The sequence below is a fragment of the Lynx canadensis genome, chromosome D1 (genome assembly GCF_007474595.2).
Source record: "Lynx canadensis isolate LIC74 chromosome D1, mLynCan4.pri.v2, whole genome shotgun sequence".
Lineage (NCBI taxonomy): Eukaryota > Metazoa > Chordata > Mammalia > Carnivora > Felidae > Lynx > Lynx canadensis.
The window spans coordinates 65,189,536-65,207,644 of NC_044312.2; the positions used below are offsets into that span (position 1 = coordinate 65,189,536).

The 18,109-nt window shown below is 51.9% G+C and overlaps 1 protein-coding gene across 1 annotated transcript in view; it reads right to left on the bottom strand.

Moving 5' to 3' along the window:
* LMO1 (LIM domain only 1) overlaps positions 1-16,979 on the bottom strand; it is a 36,264-nt gene extending 19,285 nt beyond the window's left edge. The window contains exon 1 of the mRNA XM_030333174.1: positions 16,928-16,979. Within this exon, the coding sequence (XP_030189034.1) occupies positions 16,928-16,952 (25 nt within the window). The 5' untranslated portion in view covers positions 16,953-16,979. The remainder of the gene's footprint in view (positions 1-16,927) is intronic.
* Between the last annotated feature and the right edge of the window lie 1,130 nt (positions 16,980-18,109).

Here is an 18,109-nt window from a genome sequence, read left to right on the forward strand (position 1 = left end):
ATTTGAGGGAGGAGTTCAGGCAAGGGACCTGGACTCATTAGAGTCCAGTACAAGGTCAGGTTCTGCCATTGACCCACAATGTAAACTCAGTCAGGTCCTTTAAGCTCTCTGAGCTTCAGCTTCCCCGTCGGCAAAACTGGAGTGTGGCACCCATCTCACAGGGCTAAGGAACCAAAGCAGCTAAACCCACAGAGTGCTTTGCAATCCCTGACATACTGTGTGAGCAGTAATTGTTAACAAAAGCTCTCAGGGTGAGCAGGGATCCAGGAGAACCCCATTTCACAGATCAGAAAACTGAAGCCAGCAGGGGAAATGACTTACCCAAGGTTCCTCCAAACCTTAGGAGCCCAGAAAGGACCAGGCAAGGAAGCCCAGACAACAAAGGATTTCTCTCCTAAACTCTCCTGCACTGCTTATTCGAAATTACAAATATCCCTAAACACAGAGTTCCCACATGACCTGGCACTTCCACTTCTAACTACACACCCAAGAAAAGCAAAAACATGTGCCTGCACAAAAACTTGTATGTGAATGTTCATATCAGCATTATTCACAACAGCTATAAACGAAACACAACCCAAACATCCATCCACTGATGAGAAGAAAAATAAATGTGATACATACATACAGTGGAGTATTAATTGGTCCATAAAGGGAAGTACCGATTCACACTACAGCATGGACGGGCCTTGAAAACATCAGGCTAGGGAAAAAGTCAACCACAAAGACCACATATTGTATGATTCCATTTATATGAAAAGTCCAGAACAGGCAAATCCACAGAGACAGAAAGTAGATTAGTGGTTGCCAAGGAGGGGGGAATGGGGAGTGACTGCTAATGGGTATGGAGTTTCTTTTTAGGGTGATGGAAGTGTTCTTGAATTAGGTAATGGTGAGGGTTGCACAACTGTGAATATACTAAAAACCACTGAATTATACATTTTAAAAAGGTTAATTGTGTGGCATGCAAATTATGTCTCAATAAAGCTGTTATAAAGGAAAACAAAACAAACAACAACAAAAACAAATACCCCTTTGAGAACAGGAGAAACCAGCTGACAAAAGTCAAGTCCTAGGGTTAGGGGACGAGGCCTGGGAGGTCCAGCAGCCAGGCCTCACAGGGAGGTCTGGCCCTGCTCACCCCATCTGCAGTCGGATGCTCCCCAGGGAGGACAGGGCTCCAGAGTGCCCCCTTGCCTCCTCCCAGCCCTCCCCATCCGGAAACCTGACTGTGCCCACTTTTCCAGCCCTGCTTCCCAGGAAATTCAGACACTACTGGATCTACCACTCTTCTCTGACCTGTTTGCTTCCACTATTGCATTCATGTTTTGTCTTTTGTTGGAATTTCTGCATCTTCTGAGGCCTACGCCCGACCCAAAAACTGGGAGTGCCCGTGGGGGGACGGTGCCTCTCTCAGACCTTGAGCCTGTCCTACATTAGGCACCACAAGTTATGGTACGTGCATAACGAATAAGATCACAGTGAGGCCCTCCAGGCCCCCCAGCCCAGATTCAGTTAAGGAGTGCTGCCCTCTCCCGCTGGGACAGGGGTGTGAAGGCTTGGATCCAGGCCACAGAGGCTGCCTCTGGGTCAAATGAAAACCACTGGAAGGAGAGAGCGCCCTTCGTGGCTAATCTGAGAGGGTGACTCAAAAAGATGAAGCATCCTGGCCAACAGGGGGCACCAGGCTGGCACTGTGACAGGCACACCCAGCCACACCCCCCTCCTGGGTCTGGAAGGATGGCCAAGGTTAGGCTGAAGGTTGTTAGGGCACCTCAGGCTTCATCTGAGCGCACAAACCAGCCTCCAAGTCTCCCACATGTGGAAAGAGCCCCCAAGAGGGGACAGGACAGCTCTGGTCACTAGAGAAGGGTACCTGTGCCGTGGGGCAAGAGGACATAGGCCCATTTCCTAGGCACGAGGCTGGTTCCATGAGTCTTCATGGCTGCATCATGGGCTGCTGTCTCAGGAAGCTGCCCCTTAGGGAAACTATCCCCTAGCTTCTCCAAACTTCTCTTCCAAAGCCCTGCGGGTCAGGACGTCTCAGGGGTAAGGGGTGGCAGGCACCCTTCACTTACGCAGCCACCATGTTCTCACTAACAACTCTGCAGGTGGGCACAGTGCTTTCTAGTGGGCAAAACACACAAAAACATTTTCTCCCACCTGAGTTCTCTGCAAAGGACAAGGAGGATGCTGTGGGTCCTAATTTACGTGTCAGGCAACAGGCTTAGAAAGGATGCGTGCTTTTGCACAGGGTCACACAGCAGCAGGTAGAAGAACTAGACATGCCTGAGGTCTCACTGTCAGAGGAAGGCAGAGTAGGGCTGGAATCCAAAGTCCACGCTTATAACCTCCCTCCGAAGTCAAAAGAAAGCCACCTCTGCGGTAAGCTGTCACACCCTCACGCAGCTGCTGTTGCTTTTAGAAAATTTGACAGATTTCACATCTGCCTGTGTCTGGGCTGATGCTCTTGGGGTTTTTCTCCTCTTAGGGGAGGGAATCCAAAGCCTTCACCCTGGAAGAGAAGGCAGAGCTCCTAGGAGTGTGGGCCCTGGAGAGAAGAGGGTGTGGCTGGAGACAGGATGGAGTGGGTGGGTGGGGGTGGTTTGAGTCACCCCTGGGCAGCCAGGCAGGAGCGGTGCCACCCACAGATGCCCCTGAGAGTCAGCTCACTGCACAGGCAAGACCTTGTTTTATTTGTACCACATGGAGGTGCCCTGAGACACGAATTCTGTTCTTTTCAGGGCCTACCTTAGCTATATATAATTGGGGAGTAGACTATATTAGACGCAGGCAAGGTAGAAATACTTAGCTCTGTCCCAGAATCAGCTTTCATGGAAGCCAGTCTGAGAGAGACAAAACTGGCCCAGAGCTAGGAGGCCAAGAAACTCTTTACAGAAAGATCACATGAGGCAGAGGGGTTAGGAAATGGCCCATGGATGGCTGGGCAGGTCTGGACTGGCTGCTTTTCCCCATCCTGGTATGCTCCTGCTTGCCTCAGGCCCACGGGCTTCAGGTCATTCCTTTGGAACCTGGAAAGTCAGGATCTTGGTCCAGTCATGAGGAAGCAATAGAAGAGCAAGGGTAGGGTCAAAGGAAGCCTCAGGCCAAAGACAGGCAGACAAGCAAGGGCCTCTGGGACAGAGGTAGGTTAGGACAGGTTTGGAGCCAGGTCCTCTAGTCTGCCTTCCTTCGGGCTCAACTCCAGAAGTTCAGGCCCCGCTACTGGCAACCAAGAGGCTCTAGCCAGGATCTTCATCACTGGGAGACCTCAGATGAGCCATCACATTCCAAGGCCACACTTCCAGTCATGCCCTCTACCCTTTTTTTCCTGGACTTCGACTGCCTCCTCTCTTAACCATCCAGACCCCCATTTGCACCCCATCACCTCACATGTGCAGACTGCAGACTTGGGAGGAAATGGAGGAAATGGGAGGAAACAGAGAGAGGGAGAGAGGGAGAGAGGGAGGGAGGGAGGGAGGGAGGGAGGGAGGAAGGAAGGAAGGAAGGAAGGAAGGAAGGAAGGAAGGAAGGAAGGAAGGAGGGAGCAGGGAGCAGTCTGATGCTGGAGGGGTGGGGAGCAGATACTCTGGGAAGCTCAAAAGGAAAAATGCTTCCCCCTCACATTATGCATTGTCTTTTCTACCCCTCTGATTTATTTTCCCCAGAGTAGCTGTGGTTTAATAATATATTTGGTCTTTGTCTCCGGTTCTTGGCACAGAGCTTCTAAAACCCTTGATTTTCCTGAGTGATAGGAATATCTTCTGTTATTCCTGAGGAGCCCCTTCTGAGCCCACCTGCGTTTATGCTATTGAGGTGACTTAAGGTGAGGACGTCAGCCAGCCTCAGGATGGGGCTGGTCACCAGAAAGACCCAGCAATTAGAGGGCTGGGACTTTCAGCCCTGTGTACTGACAGACCTCCAGGAAAGACAGGGAGGGGGCTGGAGATTAAGCTTCAAAAAAAACTCTTGAACAAAACTTGATGAGCTCTAGGTTGAGGAATGCATCCGTGTGCCAGAAGGGTGATGTACCCCAGTTCCCCAGGGACAGAAGCTTCTGTGCTCAGGACCCCTCTCCCCAGACCTCACCTTATGTACCTCTTCATCTGTAGCTTTTATAGTAAACTGGTCAGTATAAGAAAGTGTTTCTCTGAGTTCTGTGAGCCATCCTGGAAAATTCTCTAACCTGAGGAGGGGATAATGGGAACTCTGATTTAGAGCAGGCCTGCCAGAAGTATAGATGACATCCTGGATTTGTGATTGGCCTCTGAAGTGGGGACAGTCTTGTGAGACTGAGCCCTTAATCTGTGGGAGCTGATGCCAGAGAATGTCAGAACTGAGTTAAATTGTAGGACACCTAGTCGGTGTCCATTGAGAACTGGAGAACTGCTGGGTGGTGTTGGAAAACATACCAGAGCAGTACAAACAATCTTAATAAAGTGTAACTCTATCCTCTCTCTAGAACACAGCAATCCTTGTGATCTTCTCTGCTCCTCTCCAACCTCTTTCACCTGTTCGTTCGTTCATTCATTCGTTCATTCATTCACTCACTATTCACTTAATAAGTATTTGCTAAGCATCTGCTACTAGGAACTAGCCCCTAATACATATATTTTGATAATAATTATACTAACATTAATGATTTTTCATCAAGAAAGTAGTTCTTAATGAGCTCTATTAAGTCAATTTGATTCCTTGATCAATTTTCTATTCACTAGTGTTAAACCAAGATTTGCCCCCTTTCCTGTTTTTATTTCACTAGAATTCTTTTTTGTTTTTTTTTTTTTTCCTAGCACTTAAAAAATTATTTTTTCAACAACCTTACTGGAATTATTTTTATTGGGATTGATTATTTTTAAGTTTGAAGTGACTATTTGGTTCATGATCAGTTTTTGGCTCATATTAAATCTTATGAACTAGAGCTTTTGACATGGTTGAGATTTCTTTTGTGGTAATTACTTCTACCAAAAAATGTTTCCTGAGCCAACTTTGGCAGATCTAAATTTTGTCAGGAAGATTTGATTCCTCCATCAAATCTTAGTCAATAACATATTTTGCCAGGTGCGATCTTAACTGCTGCCAGTTTTGCTTTGTGTTAATTATTTCAACCAATTTTTTTTTCCCGGGATCATATTTTTTAGTTGTTACATTTTCAATAATATTAATAAGATGTTATTCTCACATGTAAGGCATATTTTGGCACTGATCTGATAAAAAATTCTGGGGATCAAAGAGCAGTGTGAAAACATCCAGGGGACAAAAAGACAGGTGACACTCTGTACTTGGGCTGACTACCAGGTCAGAACCCTGTACCTGCGGGAGACCTGTCCACTGCCTTTTGCTCCTCCAGAGCCCTAGCTCCTGCCAAGACACCTCACAGATGGAAAACAGCTTCTGGCTTGAGTAAGAACCGTTGACTGCTGGAGACAGCCTCTAACTGACAAGCAAAGAGATGGGGTATAGCCCCGGCATCCCATCGTGGGCTGGAGGCAGCCTCTGCTGGGCCTCAGACTTTTCTACTCAGAAAGTATCTTAGAGACATTCAGCTGAGAGAGGGAATAGATGCTTCTTGGTGCCTTAGTTTCCCTGCCATAAAAGGAGGTAACTAACCAGGATCCCTTCAGGCCTGAGGCTGTGACTTGTGTTCACTGGCCTCCAGGCTCTGGGCTTGCTTCAGGGGTCCCCTCTGCCTCTTAGTTGTGGATCTGCCTGGGAACAGCTGGAAACCAGACCATCCACCTGGATTCAAATGTGGCAAGACCAAGTATGGAGGGCCGGAGGCCAGAGATGTCCTCGCCTGGAATCTCTACTTCTCTGACCCCAGGACACCAAGGAAAAAGAAACCTTGTCAGGATGGTTTCTTGCTCCTGGCCTTGGCCTCAAAACATTCGTTCCCCACAGTTATGTCTCCATACACAGTACCACTAGGCATCAAGCCGCCAGCAGCCCCTGCAATGTAAATAGTGAAGCACAGACCCAGAGGGTGGAAGGGGCCAGTCCGTGGACATACTGTGAGTTGGGGACAGAGCCAGGCTATGGGTGCAGGAGTCCTGGCTCGGCCCTGTGCTCCAGCTCATAGGAGCGCCTCCTCTAGTCCTGCTCCCATTGAAGAACTCTTCAAGTGGTCTCCACCCAGGCTGCCCCAAAGATGCTGGCCCCCCCTGGCCTGGCAACAGCCAGGGGGAGGTTGAGGCCCTCAGTCCAATAGCCTCAGAAAGACTGGCTCAGGAGGAACCACCCTCACCTCCTCCCAGAGTCACCACTGAATGAGAAGAGAGGCCCTTAGGTAATGAACAGCTGCTCTGTAGGCTCCTAGTGTCCTCAAACTTACCATCTGTCAAACAAGGAATCCAGAGGTTTCCATCCCTAGCCCTGGTCCCTGTGTGTGCTTACATTCAGTGCTACTGCCTCTTACCACTCGGGTCAGGGAGGCTTAGGAGTGTCTTTATCACTACCTCCCCAAGCTTATGGCGGGCAGAGGCCTGGTTCTCATCTCAAGTCTGCCACATACCAACTTGCTGGGCTATCCTAGGCAAGTGTCTTTCCTTCTCTGAGCACAACCTCCTCCTCTGCAAAATGGGTCTAGTGTTTGATCTTCCAGACTCCCAAGGGAGCCGTGAAGATTAAGTGAAAGGCTTTGAGACATCTGTGGCTTTCCCGGGTGTGAGGCAGAGGCAATGGGCCTCCTGGGGATGGAGCTGATATTTCATTCTTTCTGGGGGCGGCTAAACTGTTGGACACCTGAGGCCTGAGATGCTGTGCCAGAGGCTCACCTCTCACAGTAGGCTGATTTCTAACATGGTCCCAATGATCCCATTTTCTGATATCCATGCCCTTGTGTAATCCTCCCACTTCCTTGAGTATGAGCTGGACCTAGGGACTTGCTCCCAAGGAAGAAAATGCAGCCAAAGTGATGGAATGTCACATCTGTGATTAGACGTGTCACATCTTATAAAAGACTGTGAGCTACTGCTTGCTAGCAGACACTCTCTCTTGACGGCTTTAAGGAAACAAGCTGCCATGTTGGAGAGGCCCACGTGGCATGGAAATGAGGGCTGTCTCTGATCCACAGTCAGTTAGGAATGGGCCCCCCCCCAGTCCAACAGCCCATGAGGAACTGAATCCTGCCAACAACCAAATAAGTGAATGGGAAAGCTCAATCCCCAGATGAATCCCGACATGAGACCACAGCCCCGGCCAACACCGTAATTATCGTCTGTAAAAAAGACCCTGAGCAGAGGACCCCGCTAAGCTGCACCTGGGCCCCTGACCCATGGAAACCATGAGATTAAAAAATGGGTGTTGTTTTAAGACGGTAAATTGTGAAATAATTTGTTACGCAGCAATAGGTAGCTAATACACTACCTCACTGGCGTACCACACAGGGCAGGGACCTCTCCTCAGGCCAGAGAGAGGGGACCCTGAAGATCCATCCCAGCCCTATAATCCACGTTGCTGTGAGTTTCCCTATGGAGTCCAGTCCTTGCTGTGGAGTACTCGGGGGAGCCCAGAGGACAGAGCCCGCTTGCTTTCTGCTGGGCCGACCAGGAAAGCGGGCGGAGCTGACCCACCTCACCACGCTATAGCCCTAGGTCCTTTCCGAACAGCAATTCTCCTGGGTCTCTGAACCCCACGCATGTCTGGAGCAGAGTCAGTATTTCAAAGCACAACCACTTCCACTTTCTCCCCTGTTCCTCACTAAAACCTAAGGAAGGTTAGGGAACCGTACCAGTCATCTACAAGACCATCAGGAGTCTGGCCAACTGAAGCCTCGACGGACCTAGCAGACGGTCTTAATCACACCTGTTTGACTAGTCAGAATTACGATTACCATTTATCATTCAGAATCACTACGCGGCAGAGGCAGGATCTGAACCCAGTCTGTGTGACTCAAAGCCCACGTGAGCTCCCCTTGTTTTACAAAAGGGAAAGCTGAGAAACAGGGCGCTCCAGCATCCGGATGGCACCCGCAGGCAGTCCCCTGCATGGTCCTTCCCAGACACCAGGGATCAGGAATTGGGCCTTGTAAAGATTCAGGGAAGGGAGAGACAGGACAAAGCAGGTGCTTGGGCCCGAGCGGCGGCCACTTACGTGGGAAGACTGGGTCTCCGTCCCCTCTCTATCAAGTCATCACACCAACGGGTGAGGCTGAGTTATTAAACCTCCCTTCTGGGGTGCCACACAGGTTTTCTCCACTGAGACTCAGAGCGGAGGGGTGGCTGCTCCCGCCACACAATATTAAAATGTCAGGAGTTTAAGGCCTGCGCTGGTTGAGTCATAAGTTATCAGCACCCAGTGAGGGCCGACAGAATGCCTCCCTTAAATTATTAAGCAGAAAGCGTCAGACTGTAATATTTTGCTAAACCAAAGTACAGACACAGACAAAGATGTCATTTCAATATTTGAAACCAGCAAGTTTAATTTAAAATAAGAGCAAACCAATAAGCTCAGAACATAGTGGCATGTGAGAGGAAAATTATACTGTGAGAGGAAAAAAAGTGGAAGGACTTAAGAAATTTATAAAAGTAATCTCCAAGTGGAAATTAGAAATCAAGGCCTAGAAACAGAATAACACAAAAGAAATATTACTGTCCACTTTCTAAATCAATATAACACTGCTCCACGCCGGAATTACCATGGTAACTCAAGTAAAAAGAATCAAGCAATTCTTATTATTTCAAAATAAAATCACAGCCTGAAGCCTGGGTTTTATTACAACCACTGATAGATCGCTGGCTTGTATTTATCTGAAATATTGCTTTTCAATCAGCTGGTTTATGAATGTACACAGGCCTCTCACCAGCCCACTTACTGCCCCGTTTTGAGGTGAGGGGCTAACCAATGAATTGATTCCTGCCTGACTGCATCTGCATACACGCCCAGGCTGGAGTCAGCCCTGGTAACCACGGAGCTTCTCACCCCTTCCAACCATCCAGGGGCACTGCAGGGCAGAGTGGAAAAGCCAGAGAAGGCAGCGGGGGGCTGACCTCATTGTGGTTCCCCTCCAGGCTTGCCGCCTCCAATGGCAGCCCCGAAAAACCACCCAGACAGCCAGCTTCCCTCACCTTGTCCCCAGGCATCCTGGCTGGCTGGAACACCAGCTGGCTCCACCTCTTCTCCCGTGAACCCTCCCTGGGTGTCCTTCTCCCCCAGCTCCAAGTCTGTCAGTTGGAACAGGGAGGCAGCTGAGCGCAGAGAAGGACGACACACTCTGTAGTCAGATGGCCTGAACTTAGGCACTTGCAGGTGGGGGACCTGCGACCAGCTACACAGCCTCTTTGGATGGCGGTTTTCTCATCTGTGAAATGAGGATAATACGAGCAGCTCTTTCTAGGGTGGTTCAGGGTATTATGTGAGATCTTACATGGGAGATGCTTTGGTGGACTGAGTACAGAAATGACCCCAATTCTCTACTCCTCCTGCTGGTATGTATGCACACCCTTTGTAATGTGAGTCTCTACCTCTTTCCTTTAAGGGCAGAATCTGACCACCCCCACCCAGTCCCTGAACTTGGGCTGGCCTTGTGATTTATTTTGGCCGACAGAATGTGGCAAAAGCGAAACCTGTTGGAACCAAACCTCGGCCTCAAGAAACCTTGTAGACTTCCACTCTACCTCCTGACCTGTCTCTGCCATGAAAACAGGCTGGAAGGGCTTGCTGGATGATGAGGGACTTGTATCCCTGGTGTCCACTGGATCGGCCATCTGCCAGGCATGAGAGAGTTCAGTTGAGACCCGAGAAACTGCTCAGCCAAGCCCAGCCCAAATCACTGACCTACAGATTCAAGAGCCAAATGGATACTTGTTGTTTTGAACCTCTGAGTTGGGGGTGGTTGGTTACATAGCAATGACTTACTAACACACACACAGTGCACAATGCCTCACTTTCAAGTAAGGGTTCAGTAAAACAATAGCAAGTGTGTTTCTAGGACTCCTGAAGACTGAGAAGCTGCAGCCAAAGAGATCAGACTGTAAGCTCTGCACAAAGCAATGTTGCTCCAGAGGCATGAGGCTTTCTGGTTTATCAAGTGTGTACATGGATGTTATTGTTCCCATTCTAGAGACGTGAAAACTGAAGCCCAGTAAATTGTCTGAAGTCACATGGCAGTCAGCTGGGACCTAGCACGCAGGTCTCCCGAATCAGGCTGTACTCGAAGACAGCAGGCCACTCAAGACAGCTCATTCGGGAAGAGGCTGGAGTTAGGAGCCAGTGACCCACTCTGACCCGGCAGGCCTGCACTCTGAGGCATCTGCCCCTGCAACCTAGACCAGCCTGCTCACTCCTGTCACATCACCTGCCTTTAATTTGCCTCAAGTTGTGTCAGCCACCGTGGACTCCTACCTTAGACAAAACACAAAATGAACACACTCCAACAAGAGACCAGCTTGTTGCTAGGTAGGGTGGATGCGACTCTGAGCATGGCTTGGAATGGTCTGTAAGAGGCTCTGACCACCTGTAGGCTCCTGCAAGTTCATCTACAGGGGAAAGGGCATGCCAGGCGAGGGGAACAACATGAACAAGAACACAGTGGTAAATGCCGGAGTCCTCCTGCAACACAAAAGCAGAGCGAATACGTTAGCCCCGCATTGGACAGCTAGCGTGGCGGAGGGTCTCAGGCATCATGTCAGGATAGCAGAGGCTGGGTTCCTGGTTGTAGCAAGAACCAGGAGAAGGATGCTAGGTGGGATGGGAGAATGGCAGTGGCAGAAAAGAAACAGGTGGGTCCAGAGCCCCAAATGAATGCAATCCAGGGGTGTGCTGATAAATACTTAACAATTGGCTCTCTGAGAAAAAGCCCTTATTTGTACGGTTTGCCGATTTCCACGGTGTTAGTACTCCCACCATGGCTGATTTCAAGCTATCAACCTGATGCCACGGAACTCAGAGTTGGGAAGAGATGTGTAGGCCAGTGCAAGTTGGCTCCACTGGTGTGGTCCTATCCTGAGTGCAGACCTGTCAGGAAAACTCACCCTAGCAATAATACCATGAAGAGTTAAGCGTGAGGGTGGGAGGATGTCCTGCATGCCTCCGTGTCCTTCAATTATAGACAGGGCAGGTAGGATGGGGTACATGCCATATGCACCTTTGGGGTGCTCTGGTCCATGAAGGCCCAGGCCAGGTTAGAGCCCATCAGCACATGCCAGGAGGACTTCCATTTGAGGACAGAATCGTGTCCTGTGGGCTGTCGGCAGGCTGGCTGGGGCCACGACTGGGATGCTCAGGCACCCGGTGCCAGTATAGCTGATGTCTCACCTAGTCAGAGTTTTCTACCACCTCATCATGCCTTGGAGAGAGGGTCAGAGGTCATGGAAGCTGGGCACAGAGCTCAGAAAGGTGCTGAAGCTCTGCGCTCCCTACAGAGCCCTGGGCAACTCTCCTGCCCATTTTCAACTGTCCCCCTATAAATGGATGGGCTTGCAAAGAGTGGTCTTGAAGGCTTCTTCCTACAATGCTACCTGCCTTGGAGATCTGGACAGTGGTAAGTAGTGAAGACAGCCTGCCTCCTGGATGGCAGTGATCAATGGCCATGATGGGTAAACTGGAAGAGGGAGAGTGAGTGAACAAGGCACCAAATCGGGTGCCAGATTATTTGATCATACTCCAGCTGTGTGGAGAACACTTCCCACAGGCATGAGGCCTCCTGGTTTATCAACTGTATACACGGATATTATCTTATTTAATCCTCATTAACAACCCAACCATTTAGACATGGTTGTTCTCATTGTGGAGATGAGATGGTATGGAGGCAAAGTAACCTCAACATCAGGTGGGCATGGAACACAAAACCACAGTGGGCACGTTGGACCTGCACAGCTTAGCAGAATGGTGGAGGCAGCAATGAGCCCAGTGGTGCCTGGCACACTGGGGAACCAATGCCCTTTTCCTCTACCTTCCTCCCTAATTCCTTCCAATCTCCTAGCACCCCTGATCAGGAGTTCCTCTGGTCCCTGGAGGTGGATCTGAACAAGAGCGTTGGCCTGCTGGCTACTTATGGGCAGGTCTGCCCTGGGTGGATATAGCTCTGGAGGGGGCCCGCATTTGGTGGGGACCCCAACATGGCTTGGGTCGTGTCCCTGGGAGGCTCTCCAGCTCCGTCTCCTGCTCAGAGAAGGCCTGGTCTGTCCAACCGTGGCCACTTCTCAACTCTGGCAGCCAGGTGCCCGCGGCCCACTGCTCTGAGGCCGAACCTCATGTTCCTCTGCCCACGACCACAGAGGGGTAGCCGCCAATGCTTGCTGGCAATCATTCATCTGTTCCAAGGGAGAGAGACCAAAATAGATCTCCTCTTGGTCCTGCTCACAAATGGGGCCTGCTGGGAGGCTCCTTAAATGGAAGTGGGTGGGGCAGCCACCTGGTCTGACTCTGGGACACTGGCTGGGGTGGGGAATCAATTCTCTGAGGGATGAAAGGCAGGCCCAGGTTCTAGGAAAATGCGCACTTCCATGTGCTAAAAGCATCTTTGTGGGACATGTTCAGAAAGGGAGAGAGAGAGACCGTAAGAGAGACAGGCAGCTCCTGCAGCGACAGAGGCCAAGTGAGCGGCCACGTCAGCGCCAAGCCCCGGCACGCAAAGGGTGAAGCTTTTAGGCGAGCAGCGGCCAGTGATCTCAGCTTCCCCCAGTCCTAATGCTCCTGAAAGGCTCTCTCCCACTCCCTGTAATTGGGCATCAGTAGTTAATGCAGTATTGACTGCATTACACGCTCCCGTGCCTCCCCTCACTAATGCCAATTGCATCACCTTGTACAGTCACCGGCTTGCTTAGCCAATAGCCGTTAAAAGCAATCCAAATCATGAATCATATGGGAAACTTTTAGCAAGACACTGCCATCCAAGGAGACAATTTACAGTTGAGTTAATCTGGGTACATTAGCGAGACATGGATTCTGGACGACAGACCAATTTATGTTGTTTCCCTGGCCCCCCCCCCCCCCCCCTTAGTGCTCCATGTGGGCAAATGAACGGAAGAGCAGGGAACAGAGAAATGCACCTGCTTCTTTACCCAAGGCTCTGGGAGGGGGTGAGGGAGACCCATCTTTACAGGCTCTCTGCCTGGCTGAATTGGGGCAGGAAGGGTAAGCAGCTGTACATGCTGCTCAAGATCTGTGAAGCCTTGTTTTCAGCAGCGAGGAGGTAGCTGCGGCCAGAGCTGGCATGGGAGCTACAGATGGAGACCCTTCTCTTCTAGGCACCAGGCAAGTGTCAGGCCTGGGCCCCATGCTACTGGCCTTACAAGGCCTTTACCAGTCCTCAGTAGGCACCAGTATCTCCTGGACTCTGACTTCCTGCTGACCCACTGGGGTCTCTGGCATGGAACAGCACCAGGGCCCACTCCCTGCCTCCATCTCTGGGGCCAGAAAGGTCCTGGCCATACTCTGCTAGGAGAGACCCCCAAGGACTCTTCTCAGTCCAGAGCGTGATGGGCTATCCCAGGAGGCCTTGCCAATGGCTGAGCAAAAGCTGGTCAGTACCCAAGAATAGCCAAGAGCCTGCCCTGGTGGATCAACCAGGTCCACTGTGGAGGTCACACTCATAGTGGTTATTAACAATTGAAGACTCGCTGTCTGGCCCTCCTCAGTCCAGCTCCACTGTCCTTAGGCAATTTCACTTATTAAAAATGCTCTAAGGATCATGTCTGGTGTTTAGTTCTCCAATTTGTCTGCTGTGCCCTGTGGTCACTCCAGTCTTCCGGCTGGGCCTTTGCAGAGGCAGCTTACCTGCCCTTCTCTAGCATGTACTTGGTCCAACACCCCCGAGAGGGTGCCCTCTGCATCCTCTCCTGCCCAGTCCCCCACAACCCAAGGCTCTCACTGCTCCTGGGGCTGCTGGACCCTCTGCTGCCTGCCTCTACTCAAGGGTCTCTTCTCCAATGGCCTGAGGGCTAATCTGACTCTCTGTGCTCAGAGCTCCCTTTGCTCTCCTAGATTGCAAGCCTCTCCGGAAGGCCCGCAGCCTAGTGCCAGCTCAGGCACAGGTGCCAGGGAAAGAAGGGCTGTTTCTCCGGGAAAGTTGGAGCAGGGCTTCCTTTGCTGACAGGCAGGCCCGACGGCATTTAGAAAGCCTGGACCCTGAGTTCCAGTAAAGTGGAGATGGCTAGGCCAAGAGCAAGCGTCCAAATGAAAGCAATTAATCTTAAAACCAGAAGTTTAACCATTTGCAAAACAGATCTTTCCTCTCTGTGGTGGCCCTTCACTGCTCGACCTAATGGATTACTTTATTAATAATGCACTGTGCTTAAAAGCAAAAAAAAAAAAAAAATTTTTTTTTTCTGACGATTCAATACTTCAGAAAGTCTCTTAAACCCGTTGCTACGGCAAAGCGATTGATATTTTATTATCTTTCAGAAGTGCAACATGAAAGCCCCGCAGCCCAGCAGAGCAAGAGCTTTGGTCCTCGGTAGCTGGCAGACCTGACTTCAACCAGAGGAGCCCCAGCCCCTTCCAACAAGATGCTGTCAGGTGGAGAAAAGGCATTGGGGGTGGTTAATAAGGGCCCGAGTCCCTGCTGCAGCCAGACAAAGGGTGCAGTGCTGCATCCCTGAGGGACATGCTTCTTGGGGGCCCTGGGGGCCAATGCTGCCACCCAGCTCACAGGGCCACCTGCTGAAAGGGGTAAGTGCCAGGAAGAAATTAGGCAGCAGGTGAGCGGATCTAGAGTCTTTCTCCCTTCCCCTACTGACGGTGCCACCCGCAGGGGTTCTTGGAATTGGAGGAAGCCAGACTCTAATATGAAGTGGAGGGGAGATTTACGAGCAGGAAGATTGCTTTTGGAGGACACCTCTGGGCTGGGCAGGACAAGAATCAAATGGCTCCTCAGGGCCCCAGCTGTCTACTTTCCTTGTGCTGTTATGGGCCCCCAGAGCTCAGTGGTATGAACTGTAGTGGGCACCACACTGCTTAGACTGGACAGAGAAGGGGACCAAGGGGCATCCTGAGCTCCCCTCTGCAGATCTGGTGGAGACTAGGGGAAACACATATGCCCAAGGTGGTTGAGGTGCACTGCAGTCTGGAGGCAGGAAACTGGCTAAAATGACCTCCAGATATCTATTCCCATTCAGGGCTCATCTGAAAATCTTGAGTATCACAGAGCTCAAAGGAAATCTGGGATGCCTGCACAGGACACTACCTAGGTGGCAGTGGTGGAGGTCATCTTGTCCCACGAGAACAATCTCCCTAAGGCCTCCCAAGGATAGGGCCTGGGTGTTTTCAATTTCTGGCTTGGGCCTGAGGAGCCAAGCATGCCAAATAACCATGGCTGAAGACATACCTTGATTTCCACATGCTTTCCATCATGAGAGTACCTCCAGACACCAAGGAATGACCCTCTGCACTATCTTCTGCAAGCCCCTCATTTTACCAAGAGGGAAAGTGAAGGCTAGATATGGGCACGACAAAAAGCCTCCTCCCTCCTGGCCTGCCCTGACCCGGTCCCTCCTCCATTTCGTTACACAGACCTGTAGAAGCCTAGTCCTATGACGGCCCACATGGGGATCCTGGAGAGAAGTAGAGCATACTAGAGATGGAGGTTACATCCATCCCAGCCAGACCCTGGCAAATACATTCTTTTGGCCAGAAACACTTAGTTCCCCCTTGCCTCTCTTACTACATACATGCTGAGAAATAGCCTTCGTGGGCTTACTGGCCACAAGGCTCCTCCACACGCGACTCCCAGACCAGACCCTTTAAATGCCCCTCCCTGATGAAGGTCTTAGAGGCGGTGGGGAGGCTAGGAGCATCAGCATGTGGTAGCAGCAAAGGGCACACCCTGTGTGAGTGTGACCTTGAGCAAGTCACTGAACTTGGAATTTTTACTAAGTGACCATGTCAACACCACCACTGACCTGGTGGGCAGAGGGCCCAGGCCAGTAAAGACTCACTAGCAGAAGGTCAGAGAATGGCCACCATGGTCAATCAAAGAGGATTCCTGCTGACACACAGCAAAGCCACCTTCTCAGTTCCTTACCAGAAGTCAGGTGACAGCAGGGGTGCCAACAATTACATACTAATCTCCCTACAACACCAACACACCAGGCAACCCTCACCTATAGGGCAGGGGGGCCTGGGCCAGCCGGGGAACTGCTACTCTTTGGACACTGGGTACTCCGTTTGGGTCACAGGGCACCCGCTTGGTTTTACCCTCAAGCGCAACGGGTTCCCCAACCTCTCCTAAACATACCAGAACACACCCTGCAGGGCACTACCAGTCAGGAAGGCTTTGGGGTATGTGGGACCACCTTCTAGAGGCTTCCAGCAACCCTGGCCCCCTCTGTTCTGACCTCTAGGGCGCACTGGGACTCTCGACCACAGCAGGTCATGGCACTGTTGCGGGCCGCTCCTGCAAGAGTGCTACTGGCCGGTGGCGGGACACTTGCTTCCTCTGGGCCAAACTCCCGCCTCCGCGCCCGGGGATGGGGAGATAGTGGGCCACTACTTGAGACGTCTGTCTCCCCGAGGGTCCAGCCGGCCTTCCCTTCGCCCGCCGGGCACCCAGGGGCAAGCAGGGTCTTCCCGCGCGCCCGCTGGCCGCAAGCTCTGGCGTCCGATTCTCCCGAAGCCCCTGATTTGCCCGCCGCTTCTCCCCTCTCGGGTTATGCGGCCGGCGCGAGGGAGATGGCTGCGGTGAGAGGAGCGGCCGCAAAGACGAAACGCCGCGCGCGGAGCGCCACTGCGCCGAGATCCGAGGGGACCCGAGCCTGCACGCGGCCCCGCAGAGCAGCACGCGGCCGGCGCACAGCCCGCCCGCCCCGGGCTCACTCACCCCTCCCCCGGCCCCACCTGGCCGCCCCCGCCCCTCTCCCCCCCGCGCGCCGCCCGCCCGGGAAGCCCTGCACCGCCCGGCGTGTGTGAGCCAGCGTCCCGGCGTGTGCTCCCGCGCGCCGCGGCGGGGGGCCAAGGGGTGCGGGGCGTCGGCCCCCCGCCCGCCACCTACCGTCCTCCTTGTCCAGCACCATCATCTCGGGCGCTCCGTGTCCAGCCGCAGCTCGGCTCGGCCGGGAGAAGGGCGCCGACTCCGGGCGCGCTTCGGCGGGGCGGCCGGTCCTCGGGCAGCGAGCGGGCTCTAATTACCCGCTTGTCCGGCTCTTAACCTAGATTGCACTCAGCTAGAATTACATTCAGGAGTGAAGCACTTCGCAGATACAAAAGCAGTCTCACCTACTTTTGTGCCTCAGAATTGCAAGGAACTACGAACTGCAATTTAAAGAGGGGGGGAGAGGGAGAGAGAACAGGGAAGAGAGGATCAGAGCCGTTTCTTTGATTCTCACCTTCTAAATGGCTCAATTTGCCCAGTATAATCTGTCTTAATGTAATTGCATTTGATAGCTCATAACCCTGGCTCTGGCAACGACACAGCTTTCAGCCTCATAAAGTGTTTTCCCCTCGGATTTAATCTGAATCTCAATCTAAAATTATATTCAAAGAGATGGGGGAATCTCGGCGGCCGTCTCCCGCTGCCTTTCTCCCTCAATGTATGAGGTTTGCACTCCTGCTACTGAATAAATGCACACATTTCCCGAGGCCCCCCTCCCTCCTGGGTTAATGGGGAGTGGAGACGCGCGGGTGCCCGGCTCCGCAGCGCCACCTGGAGGTAGCTCGGCCCCAGCTCGGCGCGTGGCTCCGCGCAGCACCCAGGGTCCTCATCCCAGACCCTTGGTCAGGTGTACCACTCTGGTCTGTCACTCACACCCCCTCAGCCTTGGTTTCTGCCCCGGGCAGATCTTTCTCTGACCTCGTGCCCTCGCTTCCTACCTGCTCTGCCAGAGGCTTCTGGTTGCTTCCCGGATTTTTGGCAAAGTTAACCCTCTGCAGGGTACAAATTCTCCCACTTTGAGTCTTAGGGCACCACCCTGACCCCAGCACCCCCCTCCCCTACCAGCAAGAGCATCCTAATTCCATAGGAAGTGGGATCCTGTCTCAGCTTCTCTCTGAACAAGCGGAGCACGGCCTTGAAGGTTTTTCTCATTGCACAACTATTTATTGAGCATGTATTATTATAAGACACTGGTGATACAGCAGTGAACAAAAGATTCCTGCTATTTAGGAATTGAAAATTCTTCCTCTGTAATTCAGGAGGCAGGAGGGAATACAGTGCCCATCTCCTCTCTCCTGAACC